This window comes from Seriola aureovittata, chromosome 1 (assembly GCF_021018895.1).
Source record: "Seriola aureovittata isolate HTS-2021-v1 ecotype China chromosome 1, ASM2101889v1, whole genome shotgun sequence".
Taxonomy (NCBI): domain Eukaryota; kingdom Metazoa; phylum Chordata; class Actinopteri; order Carangiformes; family Carangidae; genus Seriola; species Seriola aureovittata.
The window spans coordinates 24,112,906-24,135,347 of record NC_079364.1 but is presented as its reverse complement, the minus strand read 5'-3'; the positions used below and the strand labels follow the sequence as shown (position 1 = coordinate 24,135,347).

Here is a 22,442-nt window from a genome sequence, read left to right as displayed (position 1 = left end):
TAGTAGACAAGTGTGTTTCTAACGATGAAGGTCAGAGAAAAAAATGTCTCAAATGATAATACATGTCACTAAAAATGTAACACTAGAGAAATCAAACAAAATTTCCGTAGGATTCATAGTTGCCATGCGTAGGCCTAGTTTTATTTTTGAACTAATTTACCTGTGTTGCCTCTCTCGGATTTAAGAATTTAGGGGGCACATGAAAGCACCGCTGAGACGGGGATTTGACGTCGCCATCTTCTGGCCAGATCGCTACCTTTAACGGCTTATGGGTCCAGATAGTTGATTCCAATGTAATCAGCGTATAATTGACACGTTTGAACTGCTAATATACATTCAGGTCAGTCGGCTACCATGTTTGTGTTTTGTAACATAATTGATTCAGTAAAAGATAAGCTGTGTTGACAACGCCTTTACCTTCAAAAAAGCGTCTCTTCAAAAATATTGTCCAGATTTACAGACCGCTCAGGTTGTTTGGCAAAATGCTAAGTAATGCTGTAAGTAAGAAAATGACGGCGCTCTAATTTGGTAGTATTTCAATAGCCAAATAAATACATGAATATTATGGATATAATAACTTTAAAATAAAATAAAAACAAAAACTTTCTCTTCTTCCACTTTCCCCCACAAGCTAACCAAGCTGTTAGGTCACTTCCGGCTACCATCCTTGTTTGGCTCAAGCGTTGCAAGTTTTGAGATAAGTTTAAAAGCTTAAACTTTTCGTCTTGTGCAGCACGGGGAGTGGTTTTGTTGGTGAACCAATCAAGATTTGAAGAATCTAGAAGTCGTCTAAACTGGGGTAAGTGTTGTTAAGTTTTCGCTTGATGATTTCATTTTTTCACTGGAAGGTGTCAGTAGGCCTTTTGCAGTAGACATTTTGACTGGTTATAGTATAAAGCATAGTTGTACTAATAACTCCTAATGTGCTACAAGCGTCCCAGTAGCCATGGCTGTGGCATAACATGCAATACATTATAATTCAGCTATCGTTAATTTCATTAGTTACACCTGTGCTTTTCTTACTGTGACATGTCACAATATCTTCTCTGAAAAATGCATGCTTCAAATGTGAAAATGATGATGGTAGCTACAAAGAAAGGCTTATACCATAGAACAGATCACAATTTTAATATTTTGATATAAAAACAACATGATTTAATGAAAATGTATGTTGTTTTTTTCTTTTTACTACAGTAAATACAGTTAAGCAATAAAGAATTGTTTTTCCAGGGAGCTGGTGGACTGTACCTCTGCTCAGAAAATAAGGTGTGGCAGCATGTATCTGCTTCAAAAAAAGTTTGGAGTTGGACATATGGAGCACGCAACAAAATGGGGCAGGAACAATATCTCAAGGTAAGAGTGCCTTTACCTTATAAGATATTGATTATTTTTCCCCCTAAACGCTATCCATGGTGTGAGCTGCTTATACATTTTCCCATTAGACTGATACACAGCTCTACAAATAGCAACCAAGCTTCGACAGGTTTGGTACAGTTTGCATGAGTTTGGTTCTTTAGTGTTAAGTGGAAGAGGAGGTCTTTATAGTTTCTAAGAGCAGTGGTGGGAAATTGAATCCATTAGCTGCTAATGTTTTTTTTTTTTTTTATTGCTTGAGTAGTGCTTTGTTTTGGAGAGAGGAAAAACGTTAGCCTGCAGTGCCTAAATGGTGTGTGTTCTATGAGCTTTTAGGACTGCATGAGATGCAAAACAAGGGCAGCAACCATGTGGCCTGTGGTTTATCATTTCCTTGTGCATGGATAAAGGCATGCCAGTCATCACATCTGTTGTTCTAGTATTTGGTTGGAACAAATGTCTGCAAGACTGTTAGTCTTGCATGCTATATAGCCAGCATCTTTGCTATGATGTAAATGGAGAACATTTTGTGGGCAAGACTACTTTTCATTACTATTTGTGGACTTATACAAATCACCAGTCCAAATACATGAGCTGTATCCACTTGAATATGTGTTAGGTTGTCAGTTATTGCTGCCCCAAACCTCGAGCCTCTGTGTGCCTGTTCAATAGGAGGAGATAATTTCAGGAATCACTCACCTGGTCTAATACCTTGGTCAGATTGCTTTGCTTTGCCTTAACAAGAATCATTCCCGGAAAGATGCATTTTATACTGTGAACTGCAGCTTACAAACTGGCTTTAATGTAGAGGTAAAGACCACTGAATACATCATCTGCTCTTACAGTCTTTCAAACTTAAAATGTGTTTCTGCTTAATGAATCCAGGGTGGATTGAGCAAATGTAAATGAGTCTTGTGTTGATGGAGAGCATCAGGGTGCCACAAATGAATTTCAATTAATTTCAGTGGGAAGATGCAAAGCCTGATTCGGGGGTCCACCCACTGAGATTTGGCCTTGTAGTCTGTAATGAGGAGAGTGATTCGCCTCTGATTGGAGCACCCTACTGCTTCAATGGAGTAATCACAACTGTGTTGATATTACTCTACCAATGCTCTCACTGTGCGGAGTGGACCCCCAGCTGACACTGTTTGAATTCAAATTAACCAAATCATTTAGTCATATTGCCGACCTTGGCGTGGAGTGTGACTGGCAATACAAGAGATAAAAATCCCTCATGTTAAACTGAGTCTTTACAGTTCGAAGAGGGAGCTTGAGCCAAATTGTTATTAGTGTAGCTGGCTGCTGTACCTGTTTTAAACAATGTGGTGGAAAGCATGTATTCAGGAGTAAGGTCACTATCCACTAAACCGATTCAGAAAATCGACTTTGTAAATTATGTTTTTTCTTTAAAACCCAAATGAAAGACTGTGGTAATAGCTTCCCAGACAAGCACTTTGAAGGAACCTTAGAAAAAAAAGCACAACTCAATTAGAAAATGCCACTGGCCTCGGGCGTCCTTTTTTGCCACAAGTACCAGTAATATAAATTGTGGAATTTTTAATTCGGCTACTTTTAATAATAGTTTCTAAAAAAGTGCATTTTGGAAGACTGCAGAATTCGCATGAATTTGCAAGTCTTTAAATCAGATGCAGAAAATATTATATTTCTAAATATTATTATTAAGAAATTAATTGTTTTAATTTAAATGCTGAGATGAGATGCTGAAATTAGATTATAAAATGCAAATTATTAGGCAGTCAATATTCTATTGAAAATTATAGTTGTGCTGTAGAGAAGTTTTTATTGCAGTATTCTATCATTTTACTGTTTATATAAAATACTCCACTTGCTTTGTCAGGCTTATATCTGTCTTTACACTTAAACAAACCAATCCTACATACTGCACTATTATGGAGTCTGATGGTAAATGTTCCCTGTCTCTGTCTCTTTTGTTAGCTACAGCTTGATAATTATCCCACCAATGTATCTGACAAGTCTTAAAAGCAAACTGTTTTTGGGTGATCAGTCCCGGAAGAAACAATTTCACCCAATGAGTCGTCAAACTTGAACGGCCATATAGGTTGTTTGCTGTCCCTACTTTCTTGATGTGACCCATAACAGCGTCTCCTGAAATTTGCGCCAATATAGAGGTAGGCGTACTTGACGTTTGACATCATAGTTACAATAATAACCGTACGGGTACAGAACAGTCACGTTTGATTGCTCCCATCATATATCTGCTAGAGGTCGCTTAATAGTGAAACAACACTATGGATCATAACAAACTACTTGCACAGATGACCCACAGGCTCGTGTTGTGCAGGACAGTCCCCTGTCACTACTGCAGGATATGGTTGCTAGATAGTAAAAAACTTAAAATGAATGAATCATTTTTAAATGTTTAACCCCTTCATCCATTTTCTGCTGCTCATAGTTTTAATGTTGTGGCTGACTATGGTGTATTAAATTGCTCTGTGTTATTAAAGAGGTCTTAAAACGGCTTAGATTTAACTTTGTGAACCCTGCAGAAACCTTGTATCAAAGAAAACTAATTGAAAAGAATGTAACTCAAAACCTAAAACAAATACTTTCAGCCAAACGGCCTCAATAATAAAAGCAATAGTCCAGTCTTGGTTGCTGGGCAAGGTTTTGTGCAAAGTTGTATTTGTTATTATGAAGACCTCAGGGAAGAAGAACTATTCATTTGCTGCACTTTTGATAGCTGTTGCATATACAGTTTTACACAGTGTAAAAAAACTGCATTCTTCAAAGCCGTAGAAAAGTCTGTGGAAGGCTCTTTAGCTCCTTGCTGTTTCAAGTGTGAGATGCTTAAGAAAATCACTGTGCCAATGATTTCAATGATTATATTGATCACACTGGAAAGGGGGATCCAATTACACACGTAGAGGCAGAAGTTGTTCATCACTCTCAGTGCTGAGTAGATGACTAGGAATATTAATAAGCTACCCAGGAGCACTGCACATAACACTTTGCATGTTTTCACTTCTGAACACAGCCAATATTTTAGAGCAGGTGAGTCTTCATATTAAACACAGTAGAATTGCACTTTCCCCATTTTCAGAGGGCAACAGCCGACCAAAGGTTTATTTATTTAGGGCTCACTAATTTCACTAGACTTTTAGTTTATCGTCATTTTCCCTCAAGATTGAAGTGTCCTGCCTCACCTTTTTTATTGGGCATTACTGAAACAGAGCAAAGCGAATCTTTGCTGGGGCAGACATGTAAGCGTCGGTGTTTGTGCTCATTGGTGTGTATGCCTTATTTCACAAATATCAGTCACTAAACATAGCCTCTCCAGTTTCTCATCATAACTGTTTACTCTAGAAGAGACTCTACAGTTATGAGTGCTTTCCATAATATAGGCGACCTCCTTTATACTTCAAATTCTTTAAGCTAATTGAGTCTGAAGTCCTTTAAGGGTGAGGAAATGATGATAAAAAGGGTAGAATGTAGCCTTTTTACTTTTTGAAATTAAAGTACGAAAAAAAAGCCAACATTTCAATATCCAATATCCAAAAAAAAATAGCACCACCCAAGGCTCTAATTTGCTTTTTGTAAATTCTGTTATATTTTTAAAACATGATAATAAGTTCATCAGACAACGATGGTCTATTCTGTGACAATGTAACTTGGATGTCCAAACCCCCTAGTGCACAGGGCCTTAAATGTGTGTCTAATATATCAGTAATGGCAACCTTGAGCAAGGATATGGATCTTTTTCTGTAGTTGACTTTGAACTTATGTGTCCACCAGAGGGCAGCGACAGTCAGAACAAAACCTTGTCGGTTTTCCTCACCTTTGTAAATCTATCCCTCCATATAAAAAAAAAAAAATTATTAAAATTACCTACATAATGCACAGAACCGACAGATTAATGTTGCTAAATACATTATATGTGATGCATAGATGATTTAAAGCGCCTGAGAGAGAAATACTTTAAGCAAATGTAATTTTGCCCAAGTTTCCTACTAAATTCTAACAACACAATGATATTACAAACTATAAAATTTTCACGTTAGTATCCACTGAGTCATAGGTGATGTTTTTTTTTATTTAATTTTCTTTATTTTATAAATGGTCTTTATTTAGTGTGAATACATTGTACCTTCGTTTTATATCAGGGCTTCTTATAGACATTTTGGTCTCTAAACTTCTCATTTCTTTTGCCCTGGATTCTGGCAGCCTTGTAGTCAGTGTTCATTATCTGCTCTTACAGCTTTGACTTCAGCACAGCAATTACATCCTCAGCTGCGCTGATTAATCCAACATGGAGGCATTTCACAAAATGGTTTTGAAAAGACATTTCCAGACACTTACCAGGGAGTAGCTGTGGCACGGCTTGTTTATGCAGATAGACCACAGCCAGTCATACTGCAATAAGATGTTTTCAATGGCTGCTTAAGTGTTCTCTTAACCTCTAGTGTACACTGTGCATAAAACAATAGACTGTTCGGAAAATGATTAATTTAATCTATTTTCCTCTGACATGAAATGGAGGTCTGCCTGATGTCATGTTTGGGTAATGTATGTTTCTCTATTGTTGAACATATTCCCTCCATGGCCATTCGTTAATATGTCTCCACTACTCTGCTTAACTGCTTAACCTTCCATTCTCTCCTGGCAATCACATAATCAATCACTGTCCCATTACTTGACAAGGCAGACAAAGAGAGTGTATGAGTAAGAAAAACCTTTTGGCCTGTCTCGACAAGCAAGAGGAATGTCGACTTCAGAGGCTAACACAGGCAGAAAACATAGGCCCAGTAAATATTCAATTTAAAGGATTCCCAGATAAGGCGAGTTGAAAAATTGAGGCAGCACCCATTCTTCTAGATAAGAGAAGACGGAGCCATCTGGAGGCTGGGAGATAGCGAACTCCCACGCCATCCCAGAGACCTCACTCTCATCTGCTGCAGCAGCAGAGAAGGGAAAAATAGAGTGCCAACACTTTCATTATGTTAACTTGAAAATTAATTTATTCACATTCAGTGCATGTAGTTGTCGGCTTTGGTAAACATAAGGTTACTGTTATGTCCACCACGATAGTAATTTATGATTGGTCAGTCTTAACATAATGTTGTCCTTCTTTCATGATTGAATAGCTCTTTAGTAAGATATCCATAAATATTTAAAAAGTACAAATAGTGATTTCTCTGCGTTACCATTTTGAAGTAATCATTAAAAAAAAAATCCAACTTGATCTTACAGTATCATTCATTCTACAGTTAAATCTTTAAGTCCACTGCATTAACAACTACCAAAAAAAAAAATCCATGCCTGACCTTAATAATCTTTAATATGTGCACCCTCCTTTGACTTATCCATCAATATTGAAGATATGGGTAATGAAAACAGCCTAATCTGTTTTTCTTTATTTGGTCTGTTTCATAGATAGAGACGGTGTTTGAAACATTTTAGCACTGAGTTTGAATGCACTGTGTGCATATAGTCCAGTGTTAACCAAACTCAAATAGTACATTTTAGGCCTAGGCCTGTATCTCCTCCAAATCCACCTTGACTGCATCTTTGAAAACAAACGTTATTGGCAAAATAGAGTCTGAGCTTTTGAGTAACCTTGTCCACGTTCTTCTACTGCACTTTGTTGACTCCTGCACCATGCTATTTCGTGCCAGCCACATTGGATTTAGCTCCAGGATAATGCTTTTGTCAGTATGTTTTATCTGTTCTCTCACTCAGGTACGCTGTGCTGTTATCCCTAATTACCCCCACTGCATTTTACACTTGGCCCAGAATTCTTAATGCTTGATAACAGATGCAGGTCGATTCGAAATTTACTTATAGCGGCATTATCTTTTTGACCTGCATCGCAGGCTGACTGTCCCATAGGCTCTTGGGTGAAAGCTGTTAACTCTGTGATAACAACGACCTGAAGTGATAACCTTCCAGCAGTCTTGAGGACACACAGTTTGCTACATATGTGCTTTATTGCAGTGGCAGCATTTCTTATTCAACCTTGGTTGCTCTGCTGTGCTCTGATTCATTTAATGGAATTGAGAGGGAGGTTAATCACAATGCCCGCCACTGGTTAAGTGCTGGCTGACCACTATATGAAATATTACGATTTGTATTCCTTTGAAAGACGAATTTGAACAGAAATGCCACAGGAGTGAATTTTCTTTTTTTCCTCTATTTTAGGCTCTAATAGAATTGTCTCCCCAGTTAGGAGTCACTTTGATTAATTTACTTTGGGAGGCTGATATCTGCGTTTGCAGATTTTCATTAAGATCAACAGTAAAAGCTTCAGACAGGGTTCCACTTGTCTAAGTTATTATCCCCGGAAGACATGCTTGATTAAGTGCAAAAAGTTTTTGAATGAAATAATTCTAAGGAAGGTTTATTTTGTTTGTCTTATTTAGGACAACTTTTTCCAAAAAATTTGTATAGAAAGCTTTTATCCATAAAACTCGATACATAGCTGTTTTTTTTTGTCTTTTTTTCTATCACTGTGCATTCTGCTCAGAGTTGTATTTTGATCCGATTGCCATACTTGTCTGCAGCATCCAGTTAAGCTTCAGCAATTACTCAGAGGTACCTTTTTTGCAACTAAAATGGTATCTAAATGGTGTGAAAATGCAGAGAGGCAATGCATAAAAAATGTCAGCTAGAGAGAGTCTGTATTCATTTCATTTATTATGTCAGTCAAGTACAAGTGCATAGTGTTACTGTGAAAACTTGGCTCTTTTTAGACCACATTGTTCAGCATATTATTTTGAGAAATGTCTATGGCGGAAAAAGAGGTAGACTGTACTATACAATAGATATGGTGGGTGGGTAGGCCTATAGGCTGAAAGGGGAAGGAGTGTAGCACGTTGCCTTGGTTTCATATTTTGCAGGAACAGTATAGTGTGAAGCTTTGTCAAGCCAAGTTTTAATCCTTTTCTCCACTGTGTTGTGTGATGTTATGTTGTTATCTTAATGATAATCTGTGCTTGTATTTCTGCCCTAGGCATTTCTGTCAGGCTGGGTCGGTTTAGGAGCTGTGCCTTATCAACAGCTTTGTCATTAAATCAGGTTTTTCTACAGACAAATTTCACTGCCGTTATTCTTATCAAAAGATCAACACACTGTGATTTTCTGTTCAATCAGAGCTTTGCAAATGCAATGATGTGTGAGTAACACAGATGAAATACAAAACAAAATTTCCATTGGGAAAAAAAAACAATTTATTTAATTTTGTTTTCATGAGAGATAATAATCAGACAAATAAAATTGGTATGTTTTGCATTTGTCATATCATTAATGGCTTTAAGCTGTTTTTATTTAATGTTCTTGGGTCTTCCTTATGTATTTGTAAAGACTACACTTAAGAACATGGAGGAATAGAGATGATTGTAACATAATGCTAATAAATTATTTTGTCCACAAGCTGTAGATAGTTTACTGCAACCAGGAATCTGGAACCTGTGCAATTCATGGCTTTTTCTTTTGTTGGTGTGAAATGGGATGTGAATGTGTTAAAGATTTTATAGCACGGTAGCACACATCATCACAGTTTTGTGGATGTGGGAGACCGTGTTGGACGTGCAGAGAAACACATCCCTTAAATTCTATATGTAGAGAGGCAAGCTTTTAGGTCCCAGTCAAACTGACCTCTGGAGGCTGGAATTGGTACTCAGTTCTTCTGAGAAAGCACTGTTCTGTCTGAGTGAATGTTCTGATTGTCTCAGCATTGTGCTTGAGTGGAGGGCAGCGCCAAATGAACTCCTCTGATTCAATCCTCTCCACTGTTTGACACCGGTTCAGCCAGTCATTGAGGAGGGAGGACTGAGACTCCTTCCCCCAAACACATTCTCTTACAGTGAGTGAAACTGCTGTATGGCAAAGGTCCGAGAGGTCTCTTGCATGTTTTCTGGGAGGCAGATTCGACACCCTCTTTCTCCTCCCACAATGCACTAAGAGTCTCTGGAGGTTGATAACCTGGTTCCTGCGGATCCAGGGGGTCTTTGGAAAGAAGGATGCTGATGGAGGGCACAGTCCTGTGCACCGTCATTTCAGATGTCCCCCCTTCAGTGCTCTCCCACACCTCTTTGACCACCTTGTACTGGAGTTTAGTCAGCTGGTGCAGAGAGCCCACTTTTCGTTTCATGATCTCAGCACAGGTGATGGTCTTTGTGACTGCACGGCCCGACCCAGTGAAGACCACCTGCCTCAGTCCACCATCAGTCACACCTCCCCCACTTACACCCTTCTCTCCCTGCATTCGTGCCATGGCAAATCCCATTAAGTTGCGGATCTTACTTCCCTCCTTCACGCGCATCTCCAGCACCCCAGAGGCCAATCCTGGAAAGGGACAGGGGCTGTCCTCCTCAGTTCGGCAGACTTTCTTGAACCCCTCCTGTCCTAGTTTGAGTGCAGGGGGAGGGACTGGTAGTGGCGCTGGCTTCAGCGGGCTGGAAACATTGACCACTGCTGGCTGACCAGCGTTGCTGTGAGTTTGACCCTGGTAGACAGCGCAGGTCCCGGGGATTACCCCATTCTCCATTTGGATCGGTCTGTTCACCTCCAGTCCTGGGTGGGGCCTGACGGCGTCTCTGGTCAGGTACTGGTTCGGGCCGGTGACCACTCCACACCCTGTGAACATTTCTGCTGTCCTCAATGCTCTACTGCAGTGTTAGTCCAGACACACACTTGGAAACTGCTCAACATCATTTTCTTATGAATGTAGCACTTTTCTCTCCCTCCAGTCAACAGCTGCAAAGTTTCAAGACTTCATACAAGAAATATTACCCGCTCCCCAAGAGCACTATCAATGAAGTCTTTAATGCTCCCTCTCAGAAAGAGCTGGAGAAATAAGATAAACGCCTGGCTGGTGAATTAAGAGCACTGTCGGGACCATTCAAGATGTTCTTTAAAGAGCATCTCAATTTCAAACCACAAATGACTATTTGGAAAGTGCTCTGGAGACGGATAGAAATAACAAAAAAATACTAAGCTAAATTATCCTCTTTCCTTCGTTTATATTTCATATGGTTCTTTTAACCTTAATAGCTGCAAAAGATATGGAGTACTTTGTAGATATTTCTTTAACGAAACTTTTCTACAGAGAAACTAAAAGCTCAAATTATGACTCCACCTTTTTCTTAGCGGTCCAGTCCAGCGTTGTTGATTTTTATCTGCTGATCATGTCGCTTTCAACTCAAAATCGACCTCATGGGTTGTCCAGCTGTTAAGGTCCACCTCCTGTTTTGGACTCGTGGATGTTTTACTCCAGCTTGAGTAGGTCTTTGTCTCCTCTCCTTGTGCTCATCTTGGCATCCACTGAAGTTGAGGTCAGGGTTGCATGGAGGGCTGCACCTGTGGTGTCCTCCCTAGAGCTCTGTCTTGTCTCCAGTGATGCTCTGGGAAGTCTGTTCTGTTCCCCACAAAGAGACATAAGGGACAGGAGCTGCCTCACAAATGCTCACAGGAGGAGTGTCTGTGTGGTTGAGGGGGAGCATGAGGGAAAGGGGAGACAGCCCTCTTAAAGGCGCAGGTCTTTTCATCTTTTAGATGAACACCCTCCCCTCCACAATTGAAGCCTGCCATCTGAGGAAAAAGAGGAGGGTAGGGCTACGGTGTCCCTTTAAAACCTAGAACGCAGATCCCCGGCAACTTTGTCAATCTCTTTAGAGGACGTTCCAGTGTTCAATGTACATGACTGATTAAACCTGAGTTCTGAAATAGAGACTCAGTCAACCTTTAAAAATGCATTTTCAGCTACGAAACAATGAATTAAATTAGCTCTGTTATAATTGAAAACATCCTTCAAAGAGCCACTGAAAGTCAGCAGCATTAAATTGCACTGTACTTAGCCTTTATCCTATTAGATGTTTGTGACCATTACAATTTACATAATGCAGCATTAATAGCTTCATTGTTGAAGCAATCAAGTGGCACGGTAAGAATGCCTGTCTCTTAACGCTTGGATTGTTATATTGTTACAAGGCTGGAGAGCCCTTGTGATCAAGGACACAAGGACCACAAAAAGCATAGAGGCATGACTTCCATGTTCAAGGTGCTGTATTAATAGTGACTGTCTTCATTAGTCTGGTGTATCTGTGCAGGTGAGGAGATGGGGCTGACAGGTGGGGTAATAAGCATCTTAATGGGCTTTCCATCACCAGTGGAGGGCGCTGGCTTGCTCCCTTCTGCACCGAGTCAGGCCCAGACAGCTGTAGCATCGCCCTGTTCAGCTCGGTCTCCTGGCCGACAGGTGGATTTGTTTTTGTGTGTGACTGACAGATGGGAGAATAGGTAAAGACAGCCCACTGAGGCTGAACCTATGAGGCCAGAAGAGAGAGGCAGACAAGTCCTAACTACTCTCTGCTCAGTATATCCCATGGTGCACAGTAGTACACATACAGCATAAACTCACTGTGGCTCGGCCCAGTCCTTACTGTGAGGTTAATTCACAGTGGCATGTGTATTATATTGGATCCCTATGGTAATCAAGGAAAAATAAGGAAACCCCCTCCACCAACTCCAACTGGCAAAGTGGAAACTTGAATGTCTTTTTATTAGCAGAGTTTGAATGGAAAGAATCAATAGACTGATTAGATGCATGGAATGATTAACTTTTTTCTTTTTTTTTTTTTTTTTAATGCGTATGGACGGGGTTGGAGAGCTATTTATCTCTGGAACCCTTCCAGACACTGCAGGAGACGTAGTAACAAATATCTTTCTTTTTCTTGGCTTTTTGTAAGCTAAAAAGAAGACGGGAGAGAGGGAAGACGGGGTGGGAGGGAGCGTCTGTAGCGCTCAACACCAAAGTGATCATTCTGTTGTTTGGGAGAAATTACCCTCATCAGTCATACAGAGATGCACAGCTGCCTAAGGGGATCTGGTAATGTTACTGCATAATAAACTGTGTTTGTGTGTGTGCACACGTTTGTGCGTTCAGACTGAGCATGAGACGAGGCAAGAAAGAAATGTAAGAGGGCAGGGGGTAAAAGAAGTCTGATTTAACCACAGAGAGGTTAAAATTGATGATAAAAGCAGCTCTGTAATCATCCCTCCTTACTACATGATGTTAGCACGTCATTTATTGCTTCTCAGCTTAACTTTAGGAACCTATTTGCCGGTGGGAATGTGATAGATTAAGCAATTCAGCTTCTAAGCAAAAATACAGGGTTCTGAGAAAAGTGTCTTCAGACACATATTCACAACATTTTGTGTCTGCATCAAAGACAAAACTATTCTCCAGATGGCTAAATAAAACCATCAGGGCTTTGCAGAAGTGCGGTGCATTGACTTTTTTGAGCAGAGCTTTTTTCCTTTAAGTGGCTTCATTTAATGATGGGTAGAGGCGGTGGTGCTCACGCTTGGTCACTCACTCCTTCACACCTCCTCCAGAGTTGGCCTCTGCTCCCGTAGCTCTCTAAGCACTTACTCCTCACTTTATCTGACCTTGGCTGGCATCTGTGACAGTCTAGGCATTCTCTCCTGCACGCTTACTTCCTCCTCTGCGTTCAGCAACCACCCTCGGCTTTCTCCCCAGCCCACCATAATTTAAGTAAAGAAAAACCATTTATTCTCAAAGACTGTGACAAATAGTAGTGGTTGTATCTTGCTCTTCTCTCTCTTTGCTATGTACTTCAGATGTCTGAAGTGGTTGCTGTTATGAATTGTGGGGCTGTGCCTTTGTTGTTTGTTGCAGCACTGCAGTCTAGTTGTAGAAGGGCTTGTTGTGCTGTTGTCAGGGCTGCACATAAGCACGGTGCCTCGCTGTGACAGCCGGTCGCTCACTTTACGTTAACCGCAAGTGTTTTCACGGTCATCAACCAATGGTGGCCTGGAGGCTGTCATTTCGCTCCGTGTGGAGCTCGCCCGCGGCTTGGTTCTGCCCCACAAACTCACAGCCGGGCCTGGTGGGGGGACAGAGCAACACACACACATGCATATGCACACACTTACAGACACACACGCCCACTGGATAGGCACACACGCACACAAAAAACTATACGCTCAGCATAAGGCAGGCTGTTGGAGCAATTACAGAAACATGGCAGAACACGATGAAGCAGGCCCTACTATCAGAAGGGAAATAGAGTGAGCAGTGGAAAAATGATGACGCCATTAATAACAGGGAGGCTCAGAGGCTCGTAGGGAGGTGGGGGTGGATGACCCTCTCTGTGATTTCCCTGTGACAGCACTTTGAGGTGCAAATGGTTGTGTTTGTATTAGGTTTTTGGACGTTTAAATGGGCATGTTTTTGCTTCAAAGGCAAAAAAAAAAAAAAGAAAAAAAGAAAAATATATAAAATATATATAAAACCACGGTGGTGTAATATACCAAATGATGCGTGAAGTGATGTTTTTCTGTCACTCATGCATCCATTATTTTGGTAAATGGCAGGTCAGACCTCCTTATTCTCGTTCGCTCTTTTTGGCTCTCTGTCTCGAGCTATTCATACACATCTCTTCTCCTCCAGCCGCTGCTTTCCCCTCGGCACTGCAATGCAGATATGTCTCGCACAGTGGCAGGAAACTTTGAAGGCGCTTGTGAAAGAGGAACATGAGAGAAAGGAGGGAAGGGCATGAAAGGGATAGAACCAAAACTTGGAGAGGACAGAACTGGTGAGAATATATGCAATACTACCAGAAGTGATTAAAAAAAAAAAAAAAAAAAAAAGTTTCTGCACTTGGAAACCCTGAGCATTAGAATGTGAAAAAGAAGCTGAAGATGACAGAAAAAAAAAAAAAAAAAAAAACACTGACATGGCAACTCTTGATTTATGAGACCTGTCAATGACAGTGATGTTTTTAGCTTCATCAACTACACAGCTTTACAAGGCTATCGCATCGCCTAACAAATGTTTTGATGTTTATGAAGTACCACCATGATATAAAAGGATTTTTTTGGTTCATCATGAAATTGAATTGGGCAGAGGTGACCCCTGTTGATCTATGTTTTTAGGTGTATTATTGCTCACAGTTTGATTACCAGCACTGCCTCTAATTTAAACTGGCAGCAGCAGTTGATAATAGCATTTGTGTTTGGTGCCTCTATTTTGTCTGGCCTCAGGCTAAAAGTTAATGGACTTCATAGAAAATGTTTTGATCAGTTATATCAAGAATTAATTGGCCATGTTGAAACAAATGCAAAAAGTAAATGAATGCCTCAGAGCGAGTATTCACTAATTCTGTAGCTTTCAACTTGGGAATCTAAGTGTAGTGTAGTGTAGTGTATATTTGTAGACAAACCAACAGACATGGATCCCAGCAAGGGAAATTGCATATCTGATTGGTAGCATCAACATCCAAGAGAACAGGAAGACAAAGCTGAAGCTGATGTTGATGGTGATGCCATGTGTTTGATGCTCTAAGGCAGTATGTTCTTACTCATCATCGGGGGCATTTTATGAAATCTGGTAGACATAAAGTGTCATAATATTGATTTGCATTTACCAGCCCATTTAATACAGATCACTTTCCCTTCTTGGTTTAGACTTATGATTATATTTGTCTGACATTCCAGGCAGTCTGTATTTATTTTTTGTCAGTAATTTCAGGTTTTGGACCATTGTAAACATTAGACTGCGAACATTCATTCGAATGTTTTAATCCCTAATATTTTCATCATACCATACTGATACTATTTACATGGGGGATTTTCTAGCTATAGCCATTCACTGTGCATTTAGTAATTATCCCTTTACAGTGTAGTTTTCATTCTTTCTGTAAGAGTCAGCTTTTCCTGTGTGGTATTCAAATTACCAGCACATGCTCAAGGGCCGATCTATGCATCCAATGTTACTGCTCGTAATTCTGCCATCTATCTGTTAGATAGAAGCCTCCCTAGTTACTGATCACTTTGCAGTATAGCAGCAACAAATGCAACTCTGGCAGAAAGGTGCAGGAAAGTGAACATTTTCTAATGGTGCTGCATTAAACACGTTAAGCTGGTGAACTTGTGAAGCTGCTGCAAGAAAAGAAATGTACAGTGACTTCAGAAAGTATTGAGACCCCTTCACCTTTTTGCACACTTGATTCATTTAAAATGGATAAAATTGCCCATCTACAGTCAATAACCCATAATGACGAAGTGAAAACATTTAAGAAGTTTTGCAGATTTTTTAAAAGTCAAAACTGGAATAATTTGCAAGTATTAAGAACCTTAATTCAGTACTTTGAAGAAGCTACTTTGGCAGCAATTTCAGCTTTGAGTCTCTGTGGTTAAGCCTGCACAAGCTTGCTCACCTGGATTTTGGGCAGTTTATCTCATTCTTCCTGACACATCTTCACAAACTCTGAGATTGGATGGGAACCTTCTGTTAACTGCCATCTTCAGGTCTCTACACAGATGTTCTATGATGTTTCGGTCTGAGCTTTGGCTACATCACTCAAGGACAGTCAGAGACTTGTCCTGAAGCCACTTGAGTGTTGTCTTGGCTTTGTGCTTCAGGTCATTGTCGTACTGAAAGGTGAACTGTCGCTCCAGGCTCAGGTGGCGTGCAGGGTTTTTTTTTTTTTTTCAAGTATCTCCCTGTATTTAGCTCCATTTATGTGCCCTCAAATACTGATCAGTCTTGCTGTCCCTGCCCCTTAGAACCCCCCCCCCCAAGCATGATGCTATCATCACCATGCTTCACCATAAGGATGGTGTTAGCCAGCTGATGAGCTGTGCCTGGTGTTTGTTAGTCATGTTGCTTGAAGTTTTGTTCAAAAGGTTTGACCAACTCTAAGCAAGCTGTCATACGTCTGTTTACTCAAAGAAGCTTCCGTCTCAGCCTCTCTATCATAAAGGCCTGATTGATGGTTTGCTGCTGAGTTTGTCGTCCTTCCAGGAGCTTCTCCCATCTCTGCAGAGGCCTTATGAAGCTGAGTGACCATTTTTGGCCATCTCCCTGAGCAAGGGCTTTTCTAGCCGTCTTGTCACTCAGTTTGGCCAGACGGCCAACTCCCTGGTTATTCCAAACTTCTCCATTTCACAGTTATTGAGGCCACTGTGCTCCTGGGAACACTCAAAACTTTAGAAATGGTTCATATACCTGCGCTGATCTGAACCTTGTTGCAAAATTTTATTACAGAGGTCTATAGAAAATTTCTTGAACTTCATGGCTTGGTTTTTGTCCTGCCATTCAGTGTGAGTAGTGGGACTTTATACACACAGGTGTGTGCCTTTTGTAAACTGTGTCCAGTTAATTCAGTTTACTACAGGTGGACTCCAGTCAAGTTCTAGACACATTTCAAGCATTATTGAAGCAAATAGGAGGCATCTGCCACAATTTGGAGTCACAGCTAAGCATAATATGAATGATTTTGTAAATGTTGACATTTCAATTTTTGGTTTTTAACAAATTTGCAAGCATTTTGAAAAACATCTTTTCAGTTTATTCTTTTGACCATTACTCAATTGGGTTATTGAGTAATGGTACTAAATAGTAACTCCGACTGTCACCACAGTAAACATCAGGTGACAGACTTTTGCTGCAGTTTTTGCAAACCGGCTCAGATCCAACATGTCATGAAGTTAAACAGTGCCTTTTACCACTCTGCCCTCTCTCTTTTTTTGGTTGTGGTACTGTCAACCTGCCAAAGTGATATCATCTCCACTAACTCCAGAGGGAAATATCTGACTCTATCCACCAACTAGTAACTAACTTTGTCTTTCTTGAATACACATTGTCAGGAAGCGTTGACTGTAATTGAAATCTAGGTCTGTGTTTAAAAAGAAAAAAGTGTAACATGTCAGTGTGGACTGTTGCCCTATACACTCAGTTGCCAGTTTATTAGGTGCACTTAGTTGAAACGTAGTCTAATACAACAGTCCTACAATTGTAGTACTTTCATGAAGGTTGTGATTTTGTTGAAAATGTTGTTTGTGGTGCTGTTGAACTGTGTTATATTGAACTGAGAGGCATTTCTATTATTCAGCCTGCATTCAGTGTTAAATGATAAATGGGGTGGACAGGATAATAGAAACAGACGTCAGTAACACAATGCAATTTAACGGCACCACGAACTGCAGCCTTCAAAATGACCATACCGTTGAATCAACATCTTACTGACACAGTTTGAATAAAAAACTATAACTAACTATAACCCTCATAATCACTGCATGATTATTGCATTATAAGTGTAACCTAAAACTGACAACTGAGTGTACCGTGTATTAGAAATATGTAGCAAATACAGGCAGTCACTGTATAATAGATGTGATTTCTGATACTGTGTCTACTCCAGACATTTGGCAGTTTTTGTTCAAATTGGGCAAATGAGGAGCCTGCACACAGGAGGGTCTGGTTTAAGCCAAGTGCAAATACTGCCCAGCCAGTACATCATTGACCAAGTGGACGTCTGTCAACAAGTGCACCTGCCCTCAGCCCTCCATCAATGATGATAACATAAAAAATAATATAGACAATCTGATAAAGATAGATAGCTAGACAGACATATTTTTAAAGTAAATAAATGCAGAGCCTTTCATGCAAAACATTATAGAGGGCAAAAAGTAACATCAGGTAGTTTTCCAAAACAGGGTTTGAACATTGCCATTCTACTCCACTATTTTTAATTCCGCCACAATAAAGATTTTCTGTAGCCTAATCTATTCACCTACTCATGTCTGCTTGCTTCCTTGTTTTTCATTTCAGTGTTTACACGATACTATTTGCACCTTTGCATATAACTTTTTCTCAAACCAATTTATTGACCAATTTATATCTTCATCCTTTGGGTCCCAAACTAGCCTTTTAACAACACTGCAGTGGATCAGTGGCTTCTGTACAACAAAATAAGGCAATGTAGGCTGTGGCTCTTTGTTCCCCCCAGTCTCTCATAAACACCTTCCTGTCACTGAATTTCCAGATGGCCACGCTCCTCTGTATCCCACAGTTCATAGCTCTAAACTTCCTAGCGCACACATTTGCATCGGGTCACTGCTCACTCCGACACGCTAGAGGAAGAGGAGCACTAATCCTACCCAGCATGCCTCCCTGGAAATGTTCTCTATGCAAATGATTGTTTTTACTTTAGTGGGGTGGTGAGAGATCCACAGTGAGAGTGGTTTGGTTGGAAGCATGTGCACCCAGTGATGTTGCTGTAACAGACGTGTGGCTGTGGCTCAGTAGGTGTAGCTCTTTTGGCAAATGACATCCTTAACAGACTTGGTGCAGGTTTCCAGGCTGGTGGTGGCTGTTAAGAAACACAGCAATGAACTTTAAAAGATTCGTTCACAGGTCCACACCAGATTTATCCTGTATTTAATTGCATCGGAGAGCAATCACTCTCTGCCCTACAAATCCTTGGTAAAGCTGTGCTTTACAATAGAGCCATAATTGCAGGAGTTTAATTGCCTGCCAATGCTCTTCTCCCACTGCCTGCTTGCATTGAAGAGCCCAATAATTAGAAACAGGGAGAAATTAGGTGGCAATTTTGTCTTGGCAATTATCATAATGCAAAAGAAGTGCCATTAGTATTGTTAGCCCCACAGTACATAATCCTTTGACACTGTCAAGTCCCTCTCTTAGCTGCTGGGTACAACAACTCTTGATTTCCCTGTAGCCTTTGCACTCGCTCAGTCACTACTTTAGTCATCAGCTATCCAGGCCAGCCAGCACACTCTGAGTCAAACTAGCAGACTGAACACATCCATGCCCGGAGTGTTGGGAGGATTAGGAGCTACAGCATTAGCAGTCTGTGTTTCCTTTAAAGGTATATAAATTGGGTGTTAATCCTCTTCCACCATGTCAACCATGAAATTGTGTTTGATATAACAGAAAAATTAATGCAGTCGACAGATATTGTATTTGTACCACACTGGCATTTCATTTTGTTTCACTGGGTTTTCATTGTTGTGACTCCCTAGTTGGATATGTTTTTGTTTTTGAAAGTACACCTTGTAGTTTTAGCATATGGGCAATGACGAGGAAATATTATAGGAAGACCTTAACTCCTGCTAAGTCGGTGTAACTCAGATAAAATTTATTTCAAACTCTGCATAATAAATAAATGTGGTACTGTGTGCTCTATATAGAGGGAACTAAATATTTTCCAGAAACATAAAACTAAGTTTTTACTATTCACCATGTCTCTAATCTTCCCATGAAGCTAAAGAAAATGTGTTTTTTTGCCAAACCTTAAAGATGGTCTTATACAAACAAAACAAGTTGTACTTAATTCAGAACATTTAGGTGCTCACAAATAAAGGCATTTCTCTGAGTCTAACCCACTATTTTCTATGATACAGGAAACATTTAATAGTATTTCAATACTAACTTTTTGCTCCTTAATAGCCCGAAAAACGTTGCCATGTTGTCAATGTTTTTTGTTTAGTTGTCTACAACCATGATCCTCAAATTGTAAAATAACCACATCCCTTCAATGAAAAAAAAACTGTCTACAACATGATCACTTTTGCAATGCTGCTGTTCCCTTTCATCTGTCATATTAAGGACATGGGACACATGTTTGAATACAGTAGACGTCACCCCTGCCTCATTTTTCAAGCGCTTTGATTGGAGTTCAGTATTTTGGTTGTACACATGGGTTACGACCAAGTATAGCAAGTCTTTAGTTGTTCAGTTTAGTATCAACTGCAGATTGCCTCCAAAACAAGAAAGAAGCGGGGAGAACGGTTGATCATTCAGCATAACTTCCACAATCTTCTGTTATCAGCGGATAATATGATTAGCTTTGCTGTCTGAAGAGAGTTTCTCATATTTCCTCACTACTTGTTTGTTGCTCTGGGACATTTTTCTTTTTAAACTTGTTTTATACAATCATATTACAATTACTTTGACAGATATTGCGATTGCAATGTGAGTCACAGTTTTAGTTGGAATTGTAATTTTGGCATTTCATTTTCACTTCACTTCACTTGTCAATGACTTTTCAAAGATTGGTGATGTGATTTTTGGTGAGGTCTGTACCAAACCAGAATGTTCTCTTATGTCTTGAGAAAGTGATGTGTAGGCTGGGGAGTCTTGGTAGCACCACATTGGTTCATTGCTTCATTTATAATGATATGTTGTGACACATGTTACCTTTTATTTTTCAAAAAATTGCAGCTCCTGCAATTTGGATATTGCACTTGGCCATATTGCGATTTTAATAATATTTTGACTTATTGTTCAGCTCTAATCAATACCCCCATATACAGGGTATTAACCTCAGAAGTGGAATAGCAAACTCGCTACAGCTTCTATGAATGGTTATAACTGCAATACAAGGAAGTAAACCACAAATGTCTTGAAAGAGTAACGTACTGTACAATGGGCTGTGTGTGTTGAAATGTAGCCAGAAATTGAGTAACTTCATCTTTCATGCACCCCGGCCTTTTCAGCAGATAACTTGTTTTTTTATATAGATCTTAAATGCAAAACCTTTATCCATTTCAAGCACATTGGTGACATTTTGAAATTGAAGTATCCACTGTGCACTTCTGTTGTCTGAAATCACTAAGTTTATTTGTTGGTGTAAGGGTAAGATACGGCCCAGTATGAATATTTTGACACAGAAACTGAGTAGAGGTTGTGTAAACTCAAAGTTTATGTTTCTTTAATTCTTAAGGATTCTGACCAGAAGTCTTTTTGCTGAACATTGGCATAAAGCCTGAAGCCATGCATAAGCTTATACTTTTCTAACACAGGAATTTTCAGCTAAATCTAAATCACAAGGACTTCAAAGGGTAGTACTTGGGTTGTGTGTGGACAATTTCAAATTCACTATTTGTTTTACTCGAACAAGTATGCTTGGTTAGTTCATGTTACACAGCCCTTTAGAAAGGATCACTCCCCAATGCTTCTCTTCTCTTTAGCCTTCAGCAGTTTGTAAAAACTTCTGCCTGAATTCTTTCAGAATCTGTTTGTGCAGTCCATTTCAAAACAGCCTTTCTCCATTTTAGCAAATTTCTTCATGCGGATGCACAATAGTAGATATACTGACTGTTGTGATTGCTTCCCCACAGGGGAAGTAACCCTTGTAGCTATGCATACAGTGACATGTGCATAGTATTTATTTATTTTTTTCTTCCTTTTTCCTATTTCATCTTAAAAATGTCTCCACAAAGCGGACTTTATGGTGGCAGGCAGCTGCTGTGGCTTTTGTTGATTCCGGGCGACTTGTCTGTACTTCTCTGCGTAGCAGGTGGCTAAAAGTGTAGACTAGTATGTAAATGACATCTCATTGATTGCTTGTTTGTGTTGGATTGTAACTTTTTTATTTTGTTTGATATCCAAGCCAGGATTCTTGGCTCTTCAATACTGCTTCACTCACCAATCGCCAATACTGTGTCGGACTAGCGCTGCCATATCCTCATGTCTTCTTAAAACTTAGTCAAACATATACATAATGAGGTGCAGTTAATTAATTAATGGATGCGATACACATTATTAGATTGTTAGAAAACGGTAATATACAAGAAATACTGAAATATGAATTTAAATCATAAATAAACAACATCTTTGGTTATGATATTAAAAATATGTGATAACAGCTTGGAAATTACATTAAATTTGATCTACTCACAGGACAGGCCCAACCTAGATTTCAACCCATAACTGGGGACACAGTGGCACAGATAAGATGATGTGTATGACCCGTTAGTCTCCTGAGCCAACTGTGTTGTATGAGGCAGTTTAGAAGCAGGGTGTTATCTCTGTGTAGAAAACAAGAGGTACTAATACACGCCTGAATAATGAAGAGAAAATGACTTTGGGAATCAGGAAGTCCTTCACCATTAATGTTGAACAACTCTCAGTGGCACTCAAGCAATCAAGCAATGGGATTTACAAAAGATTTTAATTTGGATGCATTATCCAAACTCCTCACAGACCAAAAGGCAGGCAATTGCTCTGACAAAAGATATGCACTGATAAGTTTGAAGGTCAACAAGCTGCTGCAGTGGAGATATCAGCAGCTGGTCGGTACCACATGTACTCAGTCGCAGTAAAATACAGACACTCTTAATGTATACATACACATCAGAGGGTGACCAGGTGGCATAAACACTATCAAACACTAAAACTGAGTGTACAATTAGCCTTTTTCACTCCTCATCAAAGTTTATGACCAAATGCTCCTGTTTCATCACACATTTGAAAGTCACATGGAGCACAGCTTACAATT

At 39.9% G+C, this 22,442-nt stretch overlaps 1 protein-coding gene and 1 long non-coding RNA gene across 4 annotated transcripts in view; one reads left to right on the top strand and one right to left on the bottom strand.

Moving 5' to 3' along the window:
- The first annotated feature begins 105 nt into the window (after window positions 1-105).
- Window positions 106-22,442, top strand: part of LOC130168419 (uncharacterized) — a 79,722-nt gene continuing 57,385 nt past the window's right edge. For both annotated transcript variants that reach the window (XR_008827452.1, XR_008827446.1), the window contains exons 1-3: window positions 106-340; window positions 734-799; window positions 1,231-1,353. This is a non-coding gene — a long non-coding RNA (uncharacterized LOC130168419). The remainder of the gene's footprint in view (window positions 341-733; window positions 800-1,230; window positions 1,354-22,442) is intronic.
- Window positions 8,015-10,811, bottom strand: LOC130168396 (ribonuclease P protein subunit p25-like protein). 2 transcript variants are annotated; one of them, XM_056375220.1, is made up of 2 exons: window positions 10,469-10,810; window positions 8,015-9,966 (listed from the first exon to the last, which is right to left on the bottom strand). In XM_056375220.1, the coding sequence occupies exon 2, from the start codon at window positions 9,875-9,877 to the stop codon at window positions 9,143-9,145; it is 735 nt and encodes a 244-aa protein (XP_056231195.1). In that variant the 5' UTR covers window positions 9,878-9,966; window positions 10,469-10,810; the 3' UTR covers window positions 8,015-9,142. The 2 variants fall into 2 exon arrangements, with proteins under 2 accessions (XP_056231195.1, XP_056231190.1); XM_056375215.1 differs by having other exon boundaries at window positions 8,015-10,811.

Coding starts and splice junctions, on each gene's coding strand:
- LOC130168396 (XM_056375215.1), bottom strand. CDS start 9,976: ATGTTCACAGGGTGTGGAGTGGTCACCGGCCCGAACCAGTACCTGACC.